Source organism: Schistocerca cancellata, chromosome 8 (assembly GCF_023864275.1).
Source record: "Schistocerca cancellata isolate TAMUIC-IGC-003103 chromosome 8, iqSchCanc2.1, whole genome shotgun sequence".
Classification (NCBI taxonomy): Eukaryota; Metazoa; Arthropoda; class Insecta; order Orthoptera; family Acrididae; genus Schistocerca; species Schistocerca cancellata.
Genome location: NC_064633.1, coordinates 612,938,798 through 612,960,064, shown reverse-complemented (window position 1 = coordinate 612,960,064; position 21,267 = coordinate 612,938,798). Strand labels below are relative to the sequence as shown.

The 21,267-nt window shown below is 46.4% G+C and overlaps 1 protein-coding gene across 1 annotated transcript in view; it reads right to left on the bottom strand.

The window, feature by feature from the left end:
* Positions 1 to 21,267, bottom strand: part of LOC126095774 (nonsense-mediated mRNA decay factor SMG5) — a 283,868-nt gene that overhangs the window by 15,820 nt on the left and 246,781 nt on the right. Inside the window, exon 13 of the mRNA XM_049910581.1 lies at positions 2,051 to 2,300. Within this exon, the coding sequence (XP_049766538.1) occupies positions 2,051 to 2,300 (250 nt within the window). The remainder of the gene's footprint in view (positions 1 to 2,050; positions 2,301 to 21,267) is intronic.

Here is a 21,267-nt window from a genome sequence, read left to right as displayed (position 1 = left end):
GGTCACAGGTTCGAATCCTGCCTCGGGCACGGATGTGTGTGATGTCCTTAGGTTAGTTAGGTTTAAGTAGTTCTAAATTCTAGGGGACTGATGACCACAGATGTTAAGTCCCATAGTGCTCAGAGCCATTTGAACCAGATAACTCGTTAAGGAGAGTCAGTAAGGGACACGTGTCTGCACACGATTACACTACAAACAGAGAACTGCACAATGCTGTTGAAGACACATTTCACACCATAACACTGGACATGCCAAAAGAACATGCAGGCATATGAAAATGTGTGTACAACATGTCGGGGAAAATACCAATATGTACTCAGGTGACAAAAGTCAGGGGATAACGATAGACACATACACAGATGGCGGTAGTATCATGTACGCAAGGTATAAAAGGGCAAGGCATTTGTGGAACTGTCACTTGTATTCGAGTTATTCATTTGAGAAGGTATTCAATGTGAATGTGGCCACACAACACTTTGAATGCAGAATAGTAGCTGGAGCTAGGCGCAGGGGACATCCCTTTCAGAAAATGTTTGGGAATAAAATGTACTGAGATCCACTGTGTCAAGTGTGTGCTGAGAATACCAAGTTTTAGGCAATGCCTCTCAGCACACATATCACAGTGACCAATGGCCTTCACTTGACGAGAGAGAGCAGTTGTCTTTGTGTATTAATTAACACAGCACGAAATAATCACAGAAATCAATGTGGGACACACAATGCCCATTAGGACAGTGCAGCGAGATTCGGAGTTAATCGGCCGAGGCAGCAGACGACCGACGTGAGTGACTTTTCTGACAGCACAGTATCGCCCGGGCGCCTCTTCCGGACTCGCGACCGTATCGGTCGGACCCCAGACTGGAAAACTGTGGCCCGGTCAGGTGCGTCCCAATTTCAGTCGGTAGGAGCTGGGGTGGGTTCGACTGTGGTGCAGACCGCACAAAGTCGAGGACACGAGTTGACGACAAGGCACGGTGCAAGCTCGTGACGGCTCTATAATGGTGTGGGCTGTTATTACACGGAACGGACTCTATTGTTCTGTCCGAGTGAACCTCTCGGACACCATTAGCAGCCATTTGTGGACTTCACGTTTCCAATCAATTTTTACGGACGACAATGGGCCACGTCACCCGGTCGCAGTTGTTCACGAACGGTTTGAAGAAATTTCTGGACAATTCGAGCAAGTGATTTAGCCACCTAGATCGACCGACAGGAAACCGCCGAACATTTTGCGACATACACTCCTGGAAATGGAAAAAAGAACACATTGACACCGGTGTGTCAGACCCACCATACTTGCTCCGGACACTGCGAGAGGGCTGTACAAGCAATGATCACACGCACGGCACAGTGGACACACCAGGAACCGCGGTGTTGGCCCTCGAATGGCGCTAGCTGCGCAGCATTTGTGCACCGCCGCCGTCAGTGTCAGCCAGTTTGCCGTGGCATACGGAGCGCCATCGCAGTCTTTAACACTGGTAGCATGCCGCGACAGCGTGGACGTGAACCGTATGTGCAGTTGACGGACTTTGAGCGAGGGCGTATAGTGGGCATGCGGGAGGCCGGGTGGACGTACCGCCGAATTGCTCAACACGTGGGGCGTGAGGTCTCCACAGTACATCGATGTTGTCGCCAGTGGTCGGCGGAAGGTGCACGTGCCCGTCGACCTGGGACCGGACCGCAGCGAGAAAGGTGGATATACACTGTACTAGTGCCGACATTGTGCATGCTCTGTTGCCTGTGTCTATGTGCCTGTGGTTCTGTCAGTGTGATCATGTGATGTATCTGACCCCAGGAATGTGTCAATAAAGTTTCCCCTTCCTGGGACAATGAATTCACGGTGTTCTTATTTCAATTTCCAGGAGTGTAACTGAGAGGTCAATTTGTGCACAAAATCCTGCCGGCAACACTTTCACAATAACGGGCGGCTGTAGAGGCAGTGTGGCTCAATATTTCAGCAGGAGACTTCCGACGACTTGTGGAGCCCACGACACGTCAAGTTGCAGCACTACGCCGGTTCAGCTCGGTGTAAGTACTCGTCGGTGCTTACCGATGGCGGGCACGAGCACGATGAAGCGCCTGGCGGCGACCAGGTGGCGCACCTTGGGCAGGTGGTGGGTGAGCGCCGCGCTGTCGACGGCCAGGTAGGGCGAGAGGCGCGGCCCGCGGCCCAGGCGGCGCACGCGCGTCTCCAGCTCGCGCACCTCCGCCTTCAGCCACAGCCGGCCCATCTGCTTCATCAGCTGCCGGCCGCGGCCGCCGCCGCCGCCCTGCTCCCCGTCGCCCTCGCCGGCCTCGGTCTGCCAGACACCACAAGCAACACCGCTCTAAAAATAAGAAGCAGCAGCAGCACATTCCACCTGCGACGTCTCGAGAAGAAGATGTACTGGGTCCATTACACTCAATTTTGAGAGAATGGACTAGAAAAGCAAAACTCCACTCGAATTGAATAACAAGTCGTCAATCGTTTTGAAAGTGTAGGCATGTTCGGTTAAGTGTTTAAGGGGATCATTTTCCTTTTAACTAACTACAGGTTAAAAGTCTCAGGGCTAGGAACTGCTACTCTTAAATACCTCTGGGCTATTGTTGACAGGAGTCTGACATTCGAGAAACATCACGATAGTGTCAGAATGGAAGTCGCAGCACGAAATAATATCTTTAAAAATTAAAAGGCTCAAGCTGGGGAGTAAGCCCACACGTACTCGAGACGTCGGCTCTAGTCTTTTGCTACTCAACAGGAGAATATGCTTCCCCTGTGCGGTACCAATCCTGGTACTCGAAACAGGTCGATGTCGCTCTCCACCAAACTTGCCGGCAGCTGACAGGACGGCAGACACCGACCTCAGTTCGTAAGATCCACGTAATGGCCAGAATAGCCCCACACCATATCGAGAAGACAGTAACAGCGAAATCTAAAAGGGGCTACGTCTGCACTGATGGCACACTCCCACAACACTGTCGACGTCTCTGCAGCAGGAAAAGCTTCATCTCAAGTAACTCTCCCTTAGAGAAGTCAAAGGCGGAGGCGAGGCTTCGACGCTGACAGAAAAGAGATAGAACTGATTCGACACCACCAAAAGATGAGCTACTCCCAGAAACGGCCTGTCACGACCAACATGGAAGTCACTTCATCGTCTCCGCATGGGGACTGGCCAAAGAAAACCTGCCGTGTTAAAATGGGGACTCGGCAAGGACCGAGATGTGTCCCTGTGCAGACGATGACCCACTCCCTCCGCTGCCCTGTCTAAACCGTCTCCTCAGGCATCATAACGCAGGAGCATCTGGCATGAGGAAGCCCAACAGAAGTGCACCTTGCTAAACCACTATACTTCAATTAAATGGTTGTCATCAACATGCTAAGAAGAAGAAGAAGATTTTTCTTTAGCAGTGGATCGTCAGTAATATCACACAGCTGACTGTACTGGATAAAAGTTGTTTCTAGTTCTTAGCGCTAGTGTACCACCTGTCGCGCCACTACAGTGACAACGATGGAGGGCCATGACCAAGATTTTGAATCAAAACAACAGTGCATTTCGGGGTCACAACAAGTTGTCTGTTCCTACCGAGTTTTCCAGTCCACAAAACTTAACTCCGGAACGTTGTATTTTGTTTGCAAGTAGGTAATATTGTTTGTACTATTCTCTATATTGTAGACTGTGACAATATCTAGCCCAAGTAATAACAATGAAAACGTTAAATCACCACAGTGGTATGTTCGGGTTGTACTGGACAACGCAGTTTTGGGTTGTATCAGACAAAACAGCATAAAAACATAACGTCAGACTTCTTGAAACGATGAGCAGGAGGGCAAGAGAGAAAAATTCCGTTCCAAGAAGTACATTGGGCGGTGGACTCAAAGCTTTATGGGACAACAAAGAGGTCGCATGAATCCTGTTTTATCAAATACGTTTTCAAGAGATCAATCAATGAACACTAGGAAACAATATTGTATGATCACGTTAAAAAGTTTGTATAGCCAGCTTATGACTTTGGGTACAGACGAGTTATTAAATTTAACGTACAAACATGCAGACTAATACGGAGAGGTCCGTAGCGGCGGGATCGACATTTTGATGCACGACAGGATCCCTAGCATCACACTCCGGTGTGACCTCGCTTGCGAGCAATCGGGGGGGGGAATCAAAATTTCGCGTAATGTTCAATAGGTTTAAAAATAACATTAATTTACAGACTGGTTGCACTGTCTAATGGTTAAGGTATTGACTTCACATGAAAAAGGATGTGGGTTCGAATCTCGTCAGATGCTTTGAAATTTTTTTATTTCTAAATTTTTATTGAAATTACTTGGATCGTTATTTTGTATTCAATTAATTGGTTTGAATGTATTTTTGTCTATGTCTTTGTCACATTATATTAGTGGTCACATGAAATATATCATTTGTTCTCATTTTCTTCCTATCAGTCTCTTTACACTTGGAACCCTGTTCATGTGATTCTGATTATTGTTATGTATTAACTTCCATTTTTGTCCATGTTATTACATTCGTTATTTCTATTTCTCCTTTTACTTGTATTTACTTATGATGCCCGATTTCGTAGCCGGCCGCTGTGGCCGGGCGGTTCTAGGCGCTTAAGTCCGTAACCGCACTGCTGCTACGGTCGCAGGTTCGAATCCTGCCTCGGGCATGGATGTGTGTGATGTCCTTAGGTTAGTTAGGTTTAAGTAGGTCTAAGATCTAGGGGACTGATGACCTCAGATGTTAAGTCCCATAGTGCTTAGAGCCATTTGAACCCGATTTCGTTTAAATCATCACCAACGTTATTTTGTCCATAGTGCGATAAGAATTTAAGTTTTAAATGTCTACATGACAACTGCCATCCAAAAAGATATATATTTTGTAACGAAAAATACATTCTTGAAACAACTGCACAGTCAAAACAAATGTATAATTTTGTCTTTTGTTTTTTTAACCGACAGAGTGGCATTTTCAGTTCCTAAGAATTATGAAAAATAAATAAAAAATATTAAATTCACGTGCACCAAGATTCCAAGTGGAAAAAGACTGATAGGAAGTAGAAAATAAGACTACCTTAAAAAGTTAATAGGTTGATTAAAACGGCGTGACAGAGGAATACAAATAAAAAATTTTGAATGTAAACCATTTAACTTAATAAAAATAGTGATCAAAGTAATTTTGATAAAATTTTAAAATTTAAAAAAATCTATGAACCTGGCGATATTCAAACCTACATCCCTTTACATGTGAGGTCAGCACCTTGATCACTACGCCACGCAACCAGTCTGGTAATTCAGAATGAGATTTTCACTCTGCAGCGGAGTGTGCGCTGATATGAAACTTCCTGGCAGATTAAAACTGTGTGCCCGACCGAGACTCGAACTCGGGACCTTTGCCTTTCGCGGGCAAGTGCTCTACCAACTGAGCTACCGAAGCACGACTCACGCCCGGTACTCACAGCTTTACTTCTGCCAGTACCTCGTCTCCTACCTTCCAAACTTTACAGAAGCTCTCCTGCGAACCTTGCAGAACTAGCACTCCTGAAAGAAAGGATATTGCGGAGACATGGCTTAGCCACAGCCTGGGGGATGTTTCCAGAATGAGATTTTCACTCTGCAGCGGAGTGTGCGCTGATATGAAACTTCCTGGCAGATTAAAACTGTGTGCCCGACCGAGACTCGAACTCGGGACCTTTGCCTTTCGCGGGCAAGTGCTCTACCAACTGAGCTACCGAAGCACGACTCACGCCCGGTACTCACAGCTTTACTTCTGCCAGTACCTCGTCTCCTACCTTCCAAACTTTACAGAAGCTCTCCTGCGAACCTTGCAGAACTAGCACACCTGAAAGAAAGGATATTGCGGAGACATGGCTTAGCCACAGCCTGGGGGATGTTTCCAGAATGAGATTTTCACTCTGCAGCGGAGTGTGCGCTGATATGAAACTTCCTGGCAGATTAAAACTGTGTGCCCGACCGAGACTCGAACTCGGGACCTTTGCCTTTCGCGGGCAAGTGCTCTACCAACTGAGCTACCGAAGCACGACTCACGCCCGGTACTCACAGCTTTACTTCTGCCAGTACCTCGTCTCCTACCTTCCAAACTTTACAGAAGCTCTCCTGCGAACCTTGCAGAACTAGCACTCCTGAAAGAAAGGATATTGCGGAGACATGGCTTAGCCACAGCCTGGGGGATGTTTCCAGAATGAGATTTTCACTCTGCAGCGGAGTGTGCGCTGATATGAAACTTCCTGGCAGATTAAAACTGTGTGCCCGACCGAGACTCGAACTCGGGACCTTTGCCTTTCGCGGGCAAGTGCTCTACCAACTGAGCTACCGAAGCACGACTCACGCCCGGTACTCACAGCTTTACTTCTGCCAGTACCTCGTCTCCTACCTTCCAAACTTTACAGAAGCTCTCCTGCGAACCTTGCAGAACTAGCACTCCTGAAAGAAAGGATATTGCGGAGACATGGCTTAGCCACAGCCTGGGGGATGTTTCCAGAATGAGATTTTCACTCTGCAGCGGAGTGTGCGCTGATATGAAACTTCCTGGCATATTAAAACTGTGTGCCCGACCGAGACTCGAACTCTCATTCTGGAAACATCCCCCAGGCTGTGGCTAAGCCATGTCTCCGCAATATCCTTTCTTTCAGGAGTGCTAGTTCTGCAAGGTTCGCAGGAGAGCTTCTGTAAAGTTTGGAAGGTAGGAGACGAGGTACTGGCAGAAGTAAAGGTGTGAGTACCGGGCGTGAGTCGTGCTTCGGTAGCTCAGTTGGTAGAGCACTTGCCCGCGAAAGGCAAAGGTCCCGAGTTCGAGTCTCGGTCGGGCACACAGTTTTAATCTGCCAGGAAGTTTCAGTCTGGTAATTAATTTTTTTTTTTAAGCTGTACAGCACCACGCTAAATTCCGAAACAAATTTCGTCGATTACTAGCAACCGAGGGTCCATCAAGGTGAAACGCTTCAGGGTGTGATTCATTGGATCTTAAGCTACCTCACCGTGTTGACTGTATCCCACCGCTGGGGGCCTCTCCTTGTAAGTAAAAATATAGCACCAGTTCAAATAATTGTACTATTATATTATGAAATGGCTGAGGACAGTTGAACCCACGAGTCTGCACCAGGTTCCAGCAAGGTACAAGTTGATACATTCTTTGACAACCTAGATGACCTGATGGACAATTTCAAGTTTATACCTATTTGCGATCAAATTATAACCTCTTCGAAAGAATACTACTTTTACATATTAAAATTTCATGTCGCATCAATCCATCCAAATGGATGAGTGGAAAAAATATTAAGAGATCAACGAATGTCTATTCTTATGAATTCGAGTTTTCTAATCTTATTAAGTTAGACGCTATTGTTATGGTGAAAAATGTCCCAAAAAGACCTTCAGAAATTTAGAAAACATTTTGAGGCAGCTTGTGCGTCCGATACTACACGACCTTTCGCCTTATCACAAACTGATTATAGTTACTGCTTGGAAGGACAAAATTCAACGATGTACGGGATAACTCCGAAACTCTACGGAAACTATGTCACATAAGATTTGGTATCAATACATCTACATCTACATCTACACAGATACTCCACAAGCCACCGTACGGTGCTTGGCGGAGGGTACCCTGTACCACTACCTGTTATCTCCTTTCCCGTTCCACTCGCAAATACAGCGAGGGAAAAACGACTGTCTGTACGCCTCCGTATGAGCCCTAATTTCTCGTATCTTATCTTCGTGGTCCTTATGCTTTGACGGCAGTAGAATCGTTCGGCAGTCAGCTTCAGATGCCGGTTATCTAAATTTTCTCAGTAGTGTTTTTCTCTATAAGAATGTCGCCTTCCCTCCAGGGGTTCGCATTTGAGTTCCCGAAGCATCTCCGTAACACTTACGTGTGTTCAAACCTACCGGTAACAAATCTAGCAGCCCACATCTGAACTGCTTCGATGTCCTCCTTCAGTCCGACATGGTACGGATCCCAAACACTCGAGCACTACTCACCAGTGTCCTGTATGCGGTTTCCTTTACAGGTGAACCACTCTTTCCCAAAATTCTTCCAATAAACCGATGTCGACCATTCGCCCTCCCTACCACAGGTCTCACACGCTCATTCCACCTCATACCGCTTTGCAACGCTAGCTGCTCAACACAATTTTCTTAAAATTGTCTCAAGCAGCTAGCTCGGCAGTACACGTGGAATGGAAATATCTTACGCCTTGCAGCTACGGCCGGACCTTAAAGACGTCAGTATAGAAACGGGGGTTAGCGATCAAGATGCCATTACAGCAGCTATGATTACGAAAGTTAATATATCAGTCAAGAAGGCTAGGAGAGTGTTCACTAGCGCTTAAATATCACAAAAAACACAAGTCTGAATTCATTCCTAGAAATCAGAACAAAAGTGAATTTGTGCTTTTTCCTGTTTGCCGCTTTTATGATTTTGATCCAGTCCTCTGGCATGCAAAGGCATTGTTCTTTCTTGCTAGCTTTTATGATTAGACCAGCATCAACACTGTGAGGCAACAATGAATTACAATACTGTAGAAACTTGAAATTCACAGCTTCTATTTTCAAGGTAGGAATAGAAGCCATTTTTAATGTTTCGATTTTGTCCAGTGCACGAGTCTAATAATAGAACTACATAGTTGACGTTTCACGAATTCTCTCTTAAATGTTGCTGATACACATAACGTTGTTGACTTTGTACGTATGTATATTTAAACAAGCCTTCCATCACTTCTCTAACTATTAAGACTCAAAAGTTTCGCTGTTTACTTAGAAAACATTTAAAGCACAGAAATACATCAAGAATCTGTAAGAGTCATAGAACAAGACTATCGTGGACTTACTTCACTGTAATTGTGAAAAAAAGAAAATAACTATACTGCTGCGACAGTATTTCTGAGGGAAAGCTGTCTAATACCATCTGGTGCATGAAAATTGAACTATGGACTTGGTTCAATATTACACTGAGAAGTAAAATTGTTTACAAAACTCAGTAGTATGTTCTAATGAGAGACAGCTAAACACAGACTTTGTTTGCTTTAGTTCTGAACTTTCCATTTACTTCTGCTATCGTCAAATTATGAGATACAACAGTCCTGTTCTCCCCCCCCCCCCCCCCACGTTATAATTATTACAAATGGTACAAGCGCGCGCGCGACGCACACACACACACACACACACACACACACACACACACACACACAGAGAGAGAGAGAGAGAGAGAGAGAGAGAGAGAGAGAGAGAGAGAGATCCCATATACTGAGACTCAGGTCCTCACCGTGACAAAGCTCTACTTAATCAAACAATAATTACATTAAATGTATAAATGCACTAAAATCCTTCAGGTTGTTCGCTGATCATCAAAGTAAAAGACACGAAAGAAGTGATTTGAGGGCTATTCAGACAGATATATTTTCCTCTAAGTGCCTTTCCTGGCCTATTCAGTTGTATTTTAACGAGTTATTATGCAATGTATTCAAGTACGTTTAGCAGCTTATAGAAGTTACTTTGATTTTATTGTTTAGTTTCCTAGTATATTACTATCCCTCCGTTTCTTTCTTCTTCAATAGATCATCTGATGGTGGCTTTCTCATACGTAGAAACTAGAAATGACATAATTAGTGTGACCTTGTGAGGTTCTAGTGCTTCTGCACCGCCGTAATGCGCTTTTATGAAGGCATACTTTTGGAGAATCGTTACGACAAAGATATTAAAAGTTAGGCCGCGTTGTGGTTGCCAGTGTAATAATGTATCTGGCAACCGGAGTGCAGTGGCATATAGGTCGTTAACAGCAGAAATTTAGTGGCATATAGGAATTGCACCTTTTTTATGTTTATTACAGACTACAAATAATAAATATCTACTAAATTAACCGGACTTCATTATTCTATAATTTATTTGCCTGGATCCCAAACACACCACTGTCACCATTCACAGGTTAGGTCTTACCATGTTCATGGTACATGCGATCACCATGTCGCCAATGCCTCCAGCCATTATTGCCAGTAGATGAATCCCATAATGAGAACTACCCCTTTGACTGCTGTGGAAAAATTAAATCCTCATGCTCCGCCACATCCCAGGAGCTGAATAGGTGTTCAAATGCAGTATCTTTGTCTACCCTGAGCGCTATTGACGTGTTTGAGAACTCCGTCCCACCGACTCCTTGCCGCTACTCTTAATTTCCGATATCTTATGCACATTTCACACACAGTAATGAACGAGCTGAAATCAATCATGCACAAATTCTACGTAATGCGGTTTTGCCTCTGTAAGTTCTTTAAAATTTCAGGAATGCTTTACTTAATTTGATGCAGCACAGGCACTATGACGAAGAACGGTAAGAAATTCAGTTCTTTTACAACCCAAGATGTCAGGCCGCAAGATGTGCAAAAACCAAATTCTTTTTTTCACTGAAAAGTTTCCTTAAAATTGGGTGATAAGTATTTCATAGCGGGCAGGAAGCCGTGTCTCAGCACATATGGCCGCCATCAGGCGAGCAGTAGAGAGGAAACAAAGCCGCACACGGCACGGAATGCAGAGAGGGGGGGTGGTTAGTGTTTAACGTCCCGTCGACAACGAGGTCATTAGAGACGGAGCGCAAGCTCGGGTTAGGGAAGGATTGGGAAGGAAATCGGCCGTGCCCTTTCAAAGGAACCATCCCGGCATTTGCCTGAAACGACTTAGGGAAATCACGGAAAACCTAAATCAGGATGGCCGGAGACGGGATTGAACCGTCGTCCTCCCGAATGCGAGTCCAGTGTGCTAACCACTGCGCCACCTCGCTCGGTGGAATGCAGAGAGCACGTCTGCAGCAGCCGAAGGGTTAATTAATCCCTTGCGGTGACGCGTGTAAGAGCCAAAAACTGCCTTGTAATGCTAACCAGAGGCTTCAATATGCAGGGCGGGGGATAAGCCCCTTTACCCTGTAATCCCTGTTTAGTATCAAATGTTATTATGCAGGTAGGTAGCTCTGTTACTTCTTATCAATTGTTGGAATCCATGTTTACATGTTTGGGCAGTAGCAGTCGCAGCCGAGTTTTAATTTGTAGCCATGGCAGATGTGAGCGGTTATAGTTCACTGCTGAGAAGAGATTAGTGACAAGTGTGTGGTTACACGAACAACACATAGGGCACACAGCAAGACAGATTATGGGAGCATTCCAGGAAAGATTTAATAAGGCTGTACCGCGAAAGCTTGGATAGGGAAAGAGGTGCTTGTGCTTTAAAGACAGGCCGCGGAGTGGAAAGACGATAAGAGAAGAAACATGCGCCGCAGTATCTGCTTCGATTGCACAATCCTATAGTCGACATGTAAACGCGCTTCGGAACTCGGTATACCGAGGAAAGTTATCGGAATGAGTGCATTTTAGTCAGCCGAGTTTTGTTAACTGCATCACAAATGCAGTGAATCGTGCCACGGTTATGTTTTCAGGTGAATGTGCCATTTATCGCAGGTACGAGCTAGAGACATTGCTGTTTGGGCCAGGGAGTCCTCATTGGACAGTCGAGTTAGAAAGGAACCCGCTTCATGTAATTATATGGACAGCGGCGACGTCACAACGTCTGCTTGGAGCGTACTTTTTTGGAGCTGTGAATGGCGCAAATTACTTACACCTGTTACGGACAGGGTTAATACCTGCTGCAGGAGGGAGCGCCTCCTCACAACGCCCTAGCAGTGCGCGAGTTCCTAAATGAACACTTTCCGCCGGCCGGGGTGGCCGAGCGGTTCTAGGCGCTACAGTCTGGAACTGCGCGGCCGATATGGTCGCAAGTTCGAATCCTGCCTCGGGCATGGATGTGTGTGATGTCCTTAGGTTAGTTGGGTTTAAGTAGTTCTAAGTTCTAGGGGACTGATGACCACAGATGTTAAGTCCCATAGTGCTCAGAGCCATTTGAACCATTTTTTGAACACTTTCCGGGACGGTTGATTGGTCGCGGTTCACCAGCTCCCTCGAAATGACCGCCTTGAAGTCCTGACCTCACCACAGATGACAACTCGTTACGGGTGGAGTCATTAAGGCGCACGAATCTGCACGTCGTTATGCTACGAATGACGAAGTGCACAACGCTGTCTGTTATGTCTTCCTTGGATGTTGTATGGTTCTTTAGTGGATGTTGGAGCGAGGAACAGACGCTGTTCATGAACAGAAAATTCAGATATAAATTTACTCTACATCTAAAATCAAATAGCAGAAATAATACAAACTTTGTTGATGAAATAGGTGCGTCAGTTGCTATCAGCAGATATGGATGTATAAATATATACTGATAAAAAAAAATGGCTCTGAGCACTATGGGACTTAACATCTGTGGTCGTCAGTCCCCTAGAACTTAAAATTACTTAAACCTAACTAAGCTAAGGACATCACACACCGCGGTCGCGCGGTTCCAGACTGAAGCGCCTAGAACCGCTCGGCCAGAGCGGCTGGCCTATTCAACTTGGAAACGCACAAATATGGGTTGAGCGCATAAATGTTCGAACTTATTATACCTTCCGCTGGAAGCCCGGAGAGGGGACTCTTGCATGCCATAGGCAGCGGCGTAATCTTAAAGCTCTGTATAGAGGAAAGTTTGGCCATCCTATTCCCCTGCGTTTGGCGTCGTCCGCAACTTACGATTGGCCGAAACCGCGCCACGTGACATAAGCAGCTACTGTGGGCTCAAGCGTTGCGTGCGAAGCATAGGAAGTGTTGCGTAGAATAATGCACCGGTGCTGTACTCTTGGCTGTTCGTTTCAAGTCGATAAGGGAGGAAAACTGTACAGAATTCCTTCCGAAGGGATTGACTGCACAGTATGGTTTAAACTTATATTTAGGGGCCTCAAAATAATGTACTGTACTTTGTTCCACACAATATAATGTACAAAAAGAAAAAAAAAATGCACAATGGAAGCACCGAACCTACGACCTTTCATTCAGTATCCATTAACGTTACCAGGAGACTATTATTACTGTTTCCTACAGCCTAGTTTTATTCGAACATATTTTTAAAATGTTGTATTCTCTTGTACTTTCGTAATCATTCTCCTAATGCCATAGAACAATTTGCAGACAACATGAAAAAAAAAAAAAAATTCGGGACGTTCGGCCGCCGAGGACAAGTAGTTATTGCATTCGACGCCACATTGGGCGACTTGGTGCGTCGGTGATGGTGATGAAATGATGACGATGACGACACAACACCCAGCCCCTGAGCGGAGAAAAATCTCCTGCCCCAGCCGGGAATCGAACCCGGGCGCCTTGGCGTGGCACTCCGCCGCGCTGACCACTCAGCTAACGGCGACGGACTGCAGACAACACACACACACACACACACACACACACATATATATATATATATATATATATATATTTGAATCCAATGCTTTATTTCATATAACAAAACTTTCGATATAGAGCTTTAAATTAGCCATGGATTTTTCCTTGCACTTGCGAACTAATATTGGTTCCCTTCTGTCCTGCTGACGATTGGATGGGGCCAATTTAATGATAATTACGAAAACAGGTGTTCACTCTCAATACCGCAACACGAACTGCGAAATCTGCTTTCGCTATTAATAAAGGATAGCAGGGAAAAAACTGTTTTAAGCTCACCACAACAAATGCATTTACAGTCATTTAGCTTAAATCTGCTGAGATTTTTTGGTTGCTAAATATCCGACATTATGCGTTTGAAGCCACAGACCAGTTTTAGCAGTGCATTAGACGGTTGAGTGCAATTCTTTAGCATACACGGCTAAATATACTGCTGAAGTCAATGTTATTACCAACTGCGCAGTGGGCCTAAACTGGCGGCTACTGGCAAGGTGGCCGTACTTTCCCTGTACAGAGTTTTAGCGTAATCTCTCCTGGCGGTGGGGAACAGCGGTCGAACACCGCACTGTTGAGGATGCATTTCGCGCTATAACACCGGCCATGCTCAAAACTATGTCAAGAACAACATGGAGGTGTCTGGATTGGTTGATTTGGGGGAAGGAACCAAGCAGCGATGTCAGCGATCCCATCGCATTAGGGCAGGATGGGAACCATCCCGTACTTGCCTGAAGCGATTTAGGTGCAAATGGCTCTGAGCACTATGGGACTCAACTGCTGTGGTCATAAGTCCCCTAGAACTTAGAACTACTTAAACCTAACTAACCTAAGGACAGCACACAACACCCAGCCATCACGAGGCAGAGAAAATCCCTGACCCCGCCGGGAATCGAACCCGGGAACCCGGGCGTGGGAAGCGAGAACGCTACCGCACGACCACGAGATGGGGGCAAGCGATTTAGGGAAATCATGGAAAACCTAAATCAGGATGGCTGGACGCGGGTTTGAACCGTCGTCCTCCCGAATGCGAGTCCAGTGTGCCAAACAGATCTCAAGATGGGCAGCTAGCCGGAAACCGGTAATTGATAATAAAGTACAGCGATCGAAGACTGAAACGCCATATTTTATTTAATGAGCGATGGCGGAATTCCCATTGAGACAATCGTGTCCAGTTTTGATAAACACTGCGACGCCTCCCTCGGTGGAGGTGTACGAAAATGTGTTAACAGGATAATGGGGAACGTACCAACATACTGGGCACTTACTCGTACGTAAGTAACTACTCGTGCTAAAACGTGTCAAATTTATCAGCTTTCTATACTAGGAGTTACGGTGACTTTTCGACCACCCTGCATAAGTTCAAAAAGAATTAGAAAAGGGTCAGTGTGTCCCAAATGGCAGTATGCCTAGTTTGTGTAAGCTAATTTTTTCATTATTGCCATCAGATGAATCCCATAATGAGAGTTAGCCCCCTGACTGCTGTGGCCGAGTAATTTGTCTCGCTCCGCCACCCCCCAGCTATTGAGGAAGTGTTTGAAAACAGTCTCCGGGTTTTCCTTAAGCGCTGTTGGCGTGTTTACACGTCTTGCTCTGCCAAACACTCGCTGCTGCGAACGAGTTACTTCCATATCTCAGTGAATAGAGAAGTGGCTCTTTGCGTGCTACTAGGTGCAAAAAAACATCGTTTCAATATCTTGGACTAATTGTGAAAAATGACAATTGCTAGGACGGCACGATTCCCGATATGCAAGTGCAGAATTAGGCGCCGGGTATAAAACCAATATCTCGAGAACGAAATGGGATTACCCGCGCCCCTCCAGAACGAGCGCGCCACTTTCGCAGATTTGCAGGCGGTGCAAAACTGTGGCGAGGTTACCAGAGCACGGGGCTGCTGCTCGTCGCGCTGGTGCGGCAAGGCGTGCGTCAGCGGCTGACCCCTGCGCCCTGCCCTCCCTACTCCACGGGCCGCCGCACGATCCTCAAACACAGTCGGCGCGCGGCCGGAGCTGGCCTACAGTGCCAATCACGGCTGGTGTGTGGTGTGGCGCGGAGCCAGCTCAGCACGGCTGATGGTACAAGGCATTAGCAAGTGGCGGCGGCGCGGGGGTGGCGGTGCGAGGCGGGGGCGGCTATCGCGGGGGCGGCGCTAATAACGGCGCGGCCAGGGCGGCCGCACGCGAGGCGAGGCGAGGGAGGCGCCGCGCCACGCCACGGCTCCATCTCATCTGCATGCAAACAAGAGGCGCGCGTTAACTGCGACTTCCCAGCGCCGAGCCGCGCCGCGCAACTTGCCGACCCAGCCGCTGGCCCCGCCTCGGCAGGTAAATTACCTCCCGCGGCGCCGGCGCGCAGAGAGAGAGAGAGAGAGAGAGAGAGAGAGAGAGAGAGAGAGGAGAATTGTACCGTGTACCGCCGGCTTGTTCCCTGCCCCCCCTTCCCCCTCCACCCCTTTGCGATTTCCCCGAGCCCGCTTTTAGCGCGCTCTTGCACGCGATTTCGAGATAGCCGCTCGCTACCAGCTGATCATTAAACTGAACCACCGCCTGTGTATAAGCGGGGAGCCACTGCCCGCTGTAATTACCACTAATTCGTCACTACGTATCGTACGGCGCCAACCTTAACGGCGATATCCTGCGAGCCGAGGTAACAGCCAGAATCTATGATACTACATTTTCGGAAAGCTCTCGACAGTGTACCACACGTCACTCGCGTGGTTCCCAGTTGTAAGGTTACTATAATCAATACCCTTAACCAATGACCGATATTTACAGCTCTCGAAAAAATGGCTCTGAGCACTATGGGACTCAACTGCTGAGGTCATCAGTCCCCTAGAACTTAGAACTAGTTAAACCTAACTAACCTAACGACATCAGAAACATCCATCCCCGAGGCAGGATTCGAACCTGCGACCGTAGCGGCCTGGCGGTTCCAGACTGCAGCGCCTTTAACCGCACGGCCACTTCGGCCGGCTACAGCTCTCGTACGGGGGCTCCGATGTAGCTGATGCGATAGGTTCTGGATGTTTCGCACCGGCGGCCGCGGCATCCAAGGTGGTCAGAGTGGAGGCCCAGATGCGCGGACAAATCAATTTTGATGAATAAATACTCTCAAAGTGATAAGAAATATACCGAGTCGTGATAGTAACTGAATATAAGCAGGAAATAGTTTTGTGAATTTAATTGTGAAAAATTGTGAATTATGAGCAGCTTGAAGATTGCGGATCGACACGTGCATGGAAGCATACGACAATATATATATATATATATATATATATATATATATATATATATATATATATATAGAGAGAGAGAGAGAGAGAGAGAGAGAGAGAGAGAGAGAGAGAATCGTGTACAAACTTGGAATCACGGAAGAAGTCTCAAACAAACTTCGCGTGAAGTAACGCCAACGAGGTGAAATAAACTTGGTGGGTAAGCAGGCTGGCTGAATCTCGGCTCACAGAGACTGAGCACGGTCCGTAAGCTCGATCTACATGAAATGAAACTGTGTTTAAACGGAGCGACTTTTCTAATTTCGGAATTATCCTTTAATATAGTTCCCTATAAGTACAGGATGCAACGCACATATTGCTTTACGCACACGGTTCAATTCAATATCCATCTCTGTGTCTGCGGTAACGAACCGCTATCGCACCTAAACACGCTGCGCTGACGAAAGTCATGGGGTAGGGATATGCACATGTAAAGGTAGTGGTGCTATCGCGTACACAGGTGATTCCTCTGAAAAGGTTTCCGACGTGATTAAGTTCGCACGACAGGAATTAACAGACTTTGAATGTCGAATAGTAGTTGGAGTTACACGCAAGTGACATTCCATTTCGGAAATCTTTAGGGAATTAAATATTCCGAGACCCCCAGTCCGCCGAGAATACCAAATTTCAGGCATCACCTTTCACCGTGGACAACGCAGAAGCCGAGAGCCGACACTTACAGGCAGAGAGAAGGGGCGATTGCGTAAAAGAGAGAGAGAGAGAGAGAGAGAGAGAGAAGAAGAAGAAGAAGAAGAAGAAGGAGTTCAAATGTGTGTGGAATCTTATGGGACTTAAACTGCTAAGCTTACACACTACTTAACCTAAATTATCCTAAGGACAAACACACACACCCATGCCCGAGGGAGGACTTGAAAATCCGCCGGGACCAGCCGCACAGTCCATGACTGCAGCGCCCAAGACCGCTCGGCTAATCCCGCCCGGCACTAGCGTACAGTTGTCAGTGCTAACAAACAAGCAACACTGCGTAACACAACCGCAGAATTCAATGTGGGACGTAAGACGAAAGTATCCGTTAGGGCAGTGCGGCGGAATCTGGCGTTAATGGGCTATGGCAGCAGAAGACCGGCGCGAGAGCCTTTGTTAATAGCACGACATCGCCTCCAGTGCCTCTCCTGGATTTGTGACCATATCGGTTGGACTCTAGACGACTGGAGAACCGTGGCCTGGTCAGATGAGTCGCGATTTCATTACTAAGAGATGATGGCAGGGTTCGAGTGTGCCGTAGACCCCCGAAGCCGTGGACACACGTTCTCAACAGGGCAATGTGCAAGATCGTGGTGGCTCCATAATTATGTGGGTTGTAATTAGGTGGAATGGTGTGCGTCCTCTTGTCCAACTAAAAATGTTAATGTTCGGCTCCTCGGAGACCATTTGCAGCCATTCGTGGACTTAATGTTCCTAAACAATTTTTAAGGATGACAAGGGGCCTTGTCACCAGGCCACTATTGTTCGCCACTGGTTTGAAGAACATTCTGGACAATACGATCGAATGATTTGGCCACCCAGTTCGCCCGACACGGATCCCTAGAACATTTATGGGGCATAATCAAAGAGCTAATCTCGCGCACAAGATCCTGCACCGGCCACACTTTAGCAATTACGGACGGCTACAGCGCCACCGTGGCTCAATACTTCTGCAGGGAGCTTCCAACAGCTTGCCGAGTCCGTGCGACGTCGAGTTGCTGCACCACGCCGGGCGAAAGGGCGTCCGGCACGAAATTAGGAGGTATCCCATGACTTTTGTCACCTCAATGTAATCAATGCCCTTACCGAAGGCCGAAATTAACAGCTGTTTTTCGGTGGCTGCGATACAGCTAGTGTATTACAAGGTTCTGGACGTTTCGTGCCCGGAATCCAAGATAGATTGAGTGAAGGCTCAGATGCGCGAACAAATTAATTTTGACGAATACGTTCTTTCAAAGAGATAAGCAATATCTGAGTCGTGATGTCACTAATATCGTGGGATATAATTTTCTCAATCTGACTGTGAAAAATTATATGAGTAATGAGCAGTCTGAAGACTGCAGAGTGGTGTGTGTATAGCAGCAACGACAGACTAATTTGTTTATAGGCGCTTATGTGGTCCATTCTTGATTACTGCTCAAGTGTTTGGGAAGCCTACCAGGTCGGATTAAAGGAACAATACTGCTAGATTTGTTACCTGTTGGTTTGATCATAACGAGGGTTTACGGAAATGGTATGTGAGCTTATATGCGAGGAAATAAGACAAATCTTTTCGAAAAACGCTGTTAGCTGAAAGTTCACGGAATCAGCATTTGCGACAGACTGCAAGTCGAATCTACGGTCTCCTACATTCACCTCGTGTCGAGCGGCAGCTTACGTTAGTGCAGCAGTGTACCGAAGTACACCGTCTCGTTCTGTGAGTTGACGGAGCTCCTCACTAGATGCGACTTCTTCTGAATTTCACCTGTGCCCTTTAGTTAAATCTCCTATAAATTTGTGTATTTATCAGACACGTTTCCGCGTTTTATTAACTCTGTGGTGCATGCTAACGGCGTTGGTATTACGCTAGGCTACTGTTTTGTGTTTGAAGAGACATTTGTGGTAGTTAGATCCGTCACTCAAATGGCAGCTTTCTTTACAACAGCAGCGCATCGAAGTACACTGTTTTGTTCTGTGAACTGATGCAACTTCTCATTAGAATCAACTTCTTCTAAATTTCGCCTGTGCTCTTTAGTTAAATCTCCTAATTTCGTGCATGTTTGTGTATTTATCAGGCAAAGTTCCGTGTTGTATTAACTGCCTAGAGTATATTTCCGCCATCTTTAGTATGGATAGGAACTGTGATTGCTGTGGTCAAATGCGAGCTGAGTTGGTGACCCTTCGCTCACAGCTCCAGGCAGTGTTGGCTTTGGCCACGCAGCTTGAGGCTATTGCGAATGAGCATCACTGTGGGAATCCAGATATGAGGATCCATGGTACGTCCAGCACGTCGTAGGTGCCTCCTGTCGGTTCACTACTGGGGTTGCCCTGGCTGCCACCCACACTGAGGTTGATCCCCCAGCTATGGTCAAGTTAGTGATTGTTCCAAGGTGTGGAAGGCAGCAGAAGACATTTCGAGGAGTCGCTAGGAGTTCATCTGATGAACAGGTATTAGGCGCTATCTGTGGCTGACGAAGGCCCTGAGCCAGATGCAGTCGCTCACACTGTTCCAGAAAAAGCTTCTCGGCCTCCAAAGTTTGGGCATTCACAGAGGGTGGAAGCTCAGGCATTAAGCAAGTAATTGGGCTCCTTAGGAATATGGCTACCAAGGATGGAACGGGTTGTTCTGGATGTCGTGAACAGCATAGAGTGCAGCCATCTTCAGGCGATGGCTCATGTCGGTACTAACAATGTGTGTCGCTCTGGATGAGAATACGCAGATCCTCTCTAGTTTTGAGTAGCTAGCTATAGTGGTACGGACTGCCAGTCTTGCCTGCGAGATGAAGGCGGGGCTCGCCGCGTGTACCATCTTCGACAGAACTAACTGAGGTCCTTTGCTACACAACCGAGTGGAGTGTCTGAATCAGAGGTTCAGACGGTTCTACGACTGTGTAGGCTGCAGATTCCTCGCCTTGTGCCATAGGTTGGTGGGTTTCTGGGTGGCACATAGTAGGTCAGGGGTCCATTACACACAGGATGCAGCTACCGCATGGTCGGGACTGTGTGGACCGGACTGCGTCATTTTTAAGGTTAGAAACTACGGAACGGGCGTCAGTCTAACATGGTGCAGGGCAGACACAGGATGAAGGTAGACATAGTAAAGTAGCTGTAAACTGCTGTAGCTGTGTAGGGAAAGAACCAGAGCTCCAAGAGCTGATGGAAAGCACTGAAGCTCAAATCGTTATCGGTATGGAAAGCTGCTAAAACTCGAAATAATTTCAGCCAAAATTTTTACAAACTACCTAACCGTGTTCAAAAAGGATACAATAAATACAGTTGATGGTGGAGTGTTTATTGCGGTCAGAAATAGTTTATCGTCTAGTGAAATTTAAGTTGATAGTTTCCGTGAGTTAGTACTGGCAGAGGTTAAAGCTGACAACCGGAATAAATTAATAATTGGTTCGCTTAATCACTCCCTGTCTCATATGATACAGTTGCAAAACAGAAAGAAAACTTGAGTCTTATTTCAAATAGATACCTCACTCATACAATTAAATTTGGTGATGACTTTAACCTATTCTGGACGTGCTGCCGAAAATACATGTTTAAAGTCGGTGATTAGGCATAAAACGTCGTCAGAAATCGTACTGAATGCTTTTTCAGGTTAGTTAAGGAGCCCGATCGAAAAATTAATGGTTGCCAAAACATACTTGATCTCTTAGCAACAAATAATCCTGAGCAAATAGCTAGTATCATGACAGATACACGGATTAATGACTACAAGGTTGTTGTAACGAGACTGAATACTGTGACATCAAAAACTCATAAAAAATAAACGTAAGATACGACGATTTGAAGAAAAAGCTGGTAAAATTGGCTTGATGCCTTCCTAGGAGACAGTTCCCACTCCTTCCAAACCTTGCAAGCGTAGATCAGATGTGGTTTGAATTCAAAGAAATAGTATCGATGGCAATTGAGAGATATACACCAAATAAATTAAGAGGTAGTAATGATACCCTATGGCACACAAAATAGGTCCGAACACTGTTGCAGATGCAATAAAAAATCCATGCCATATT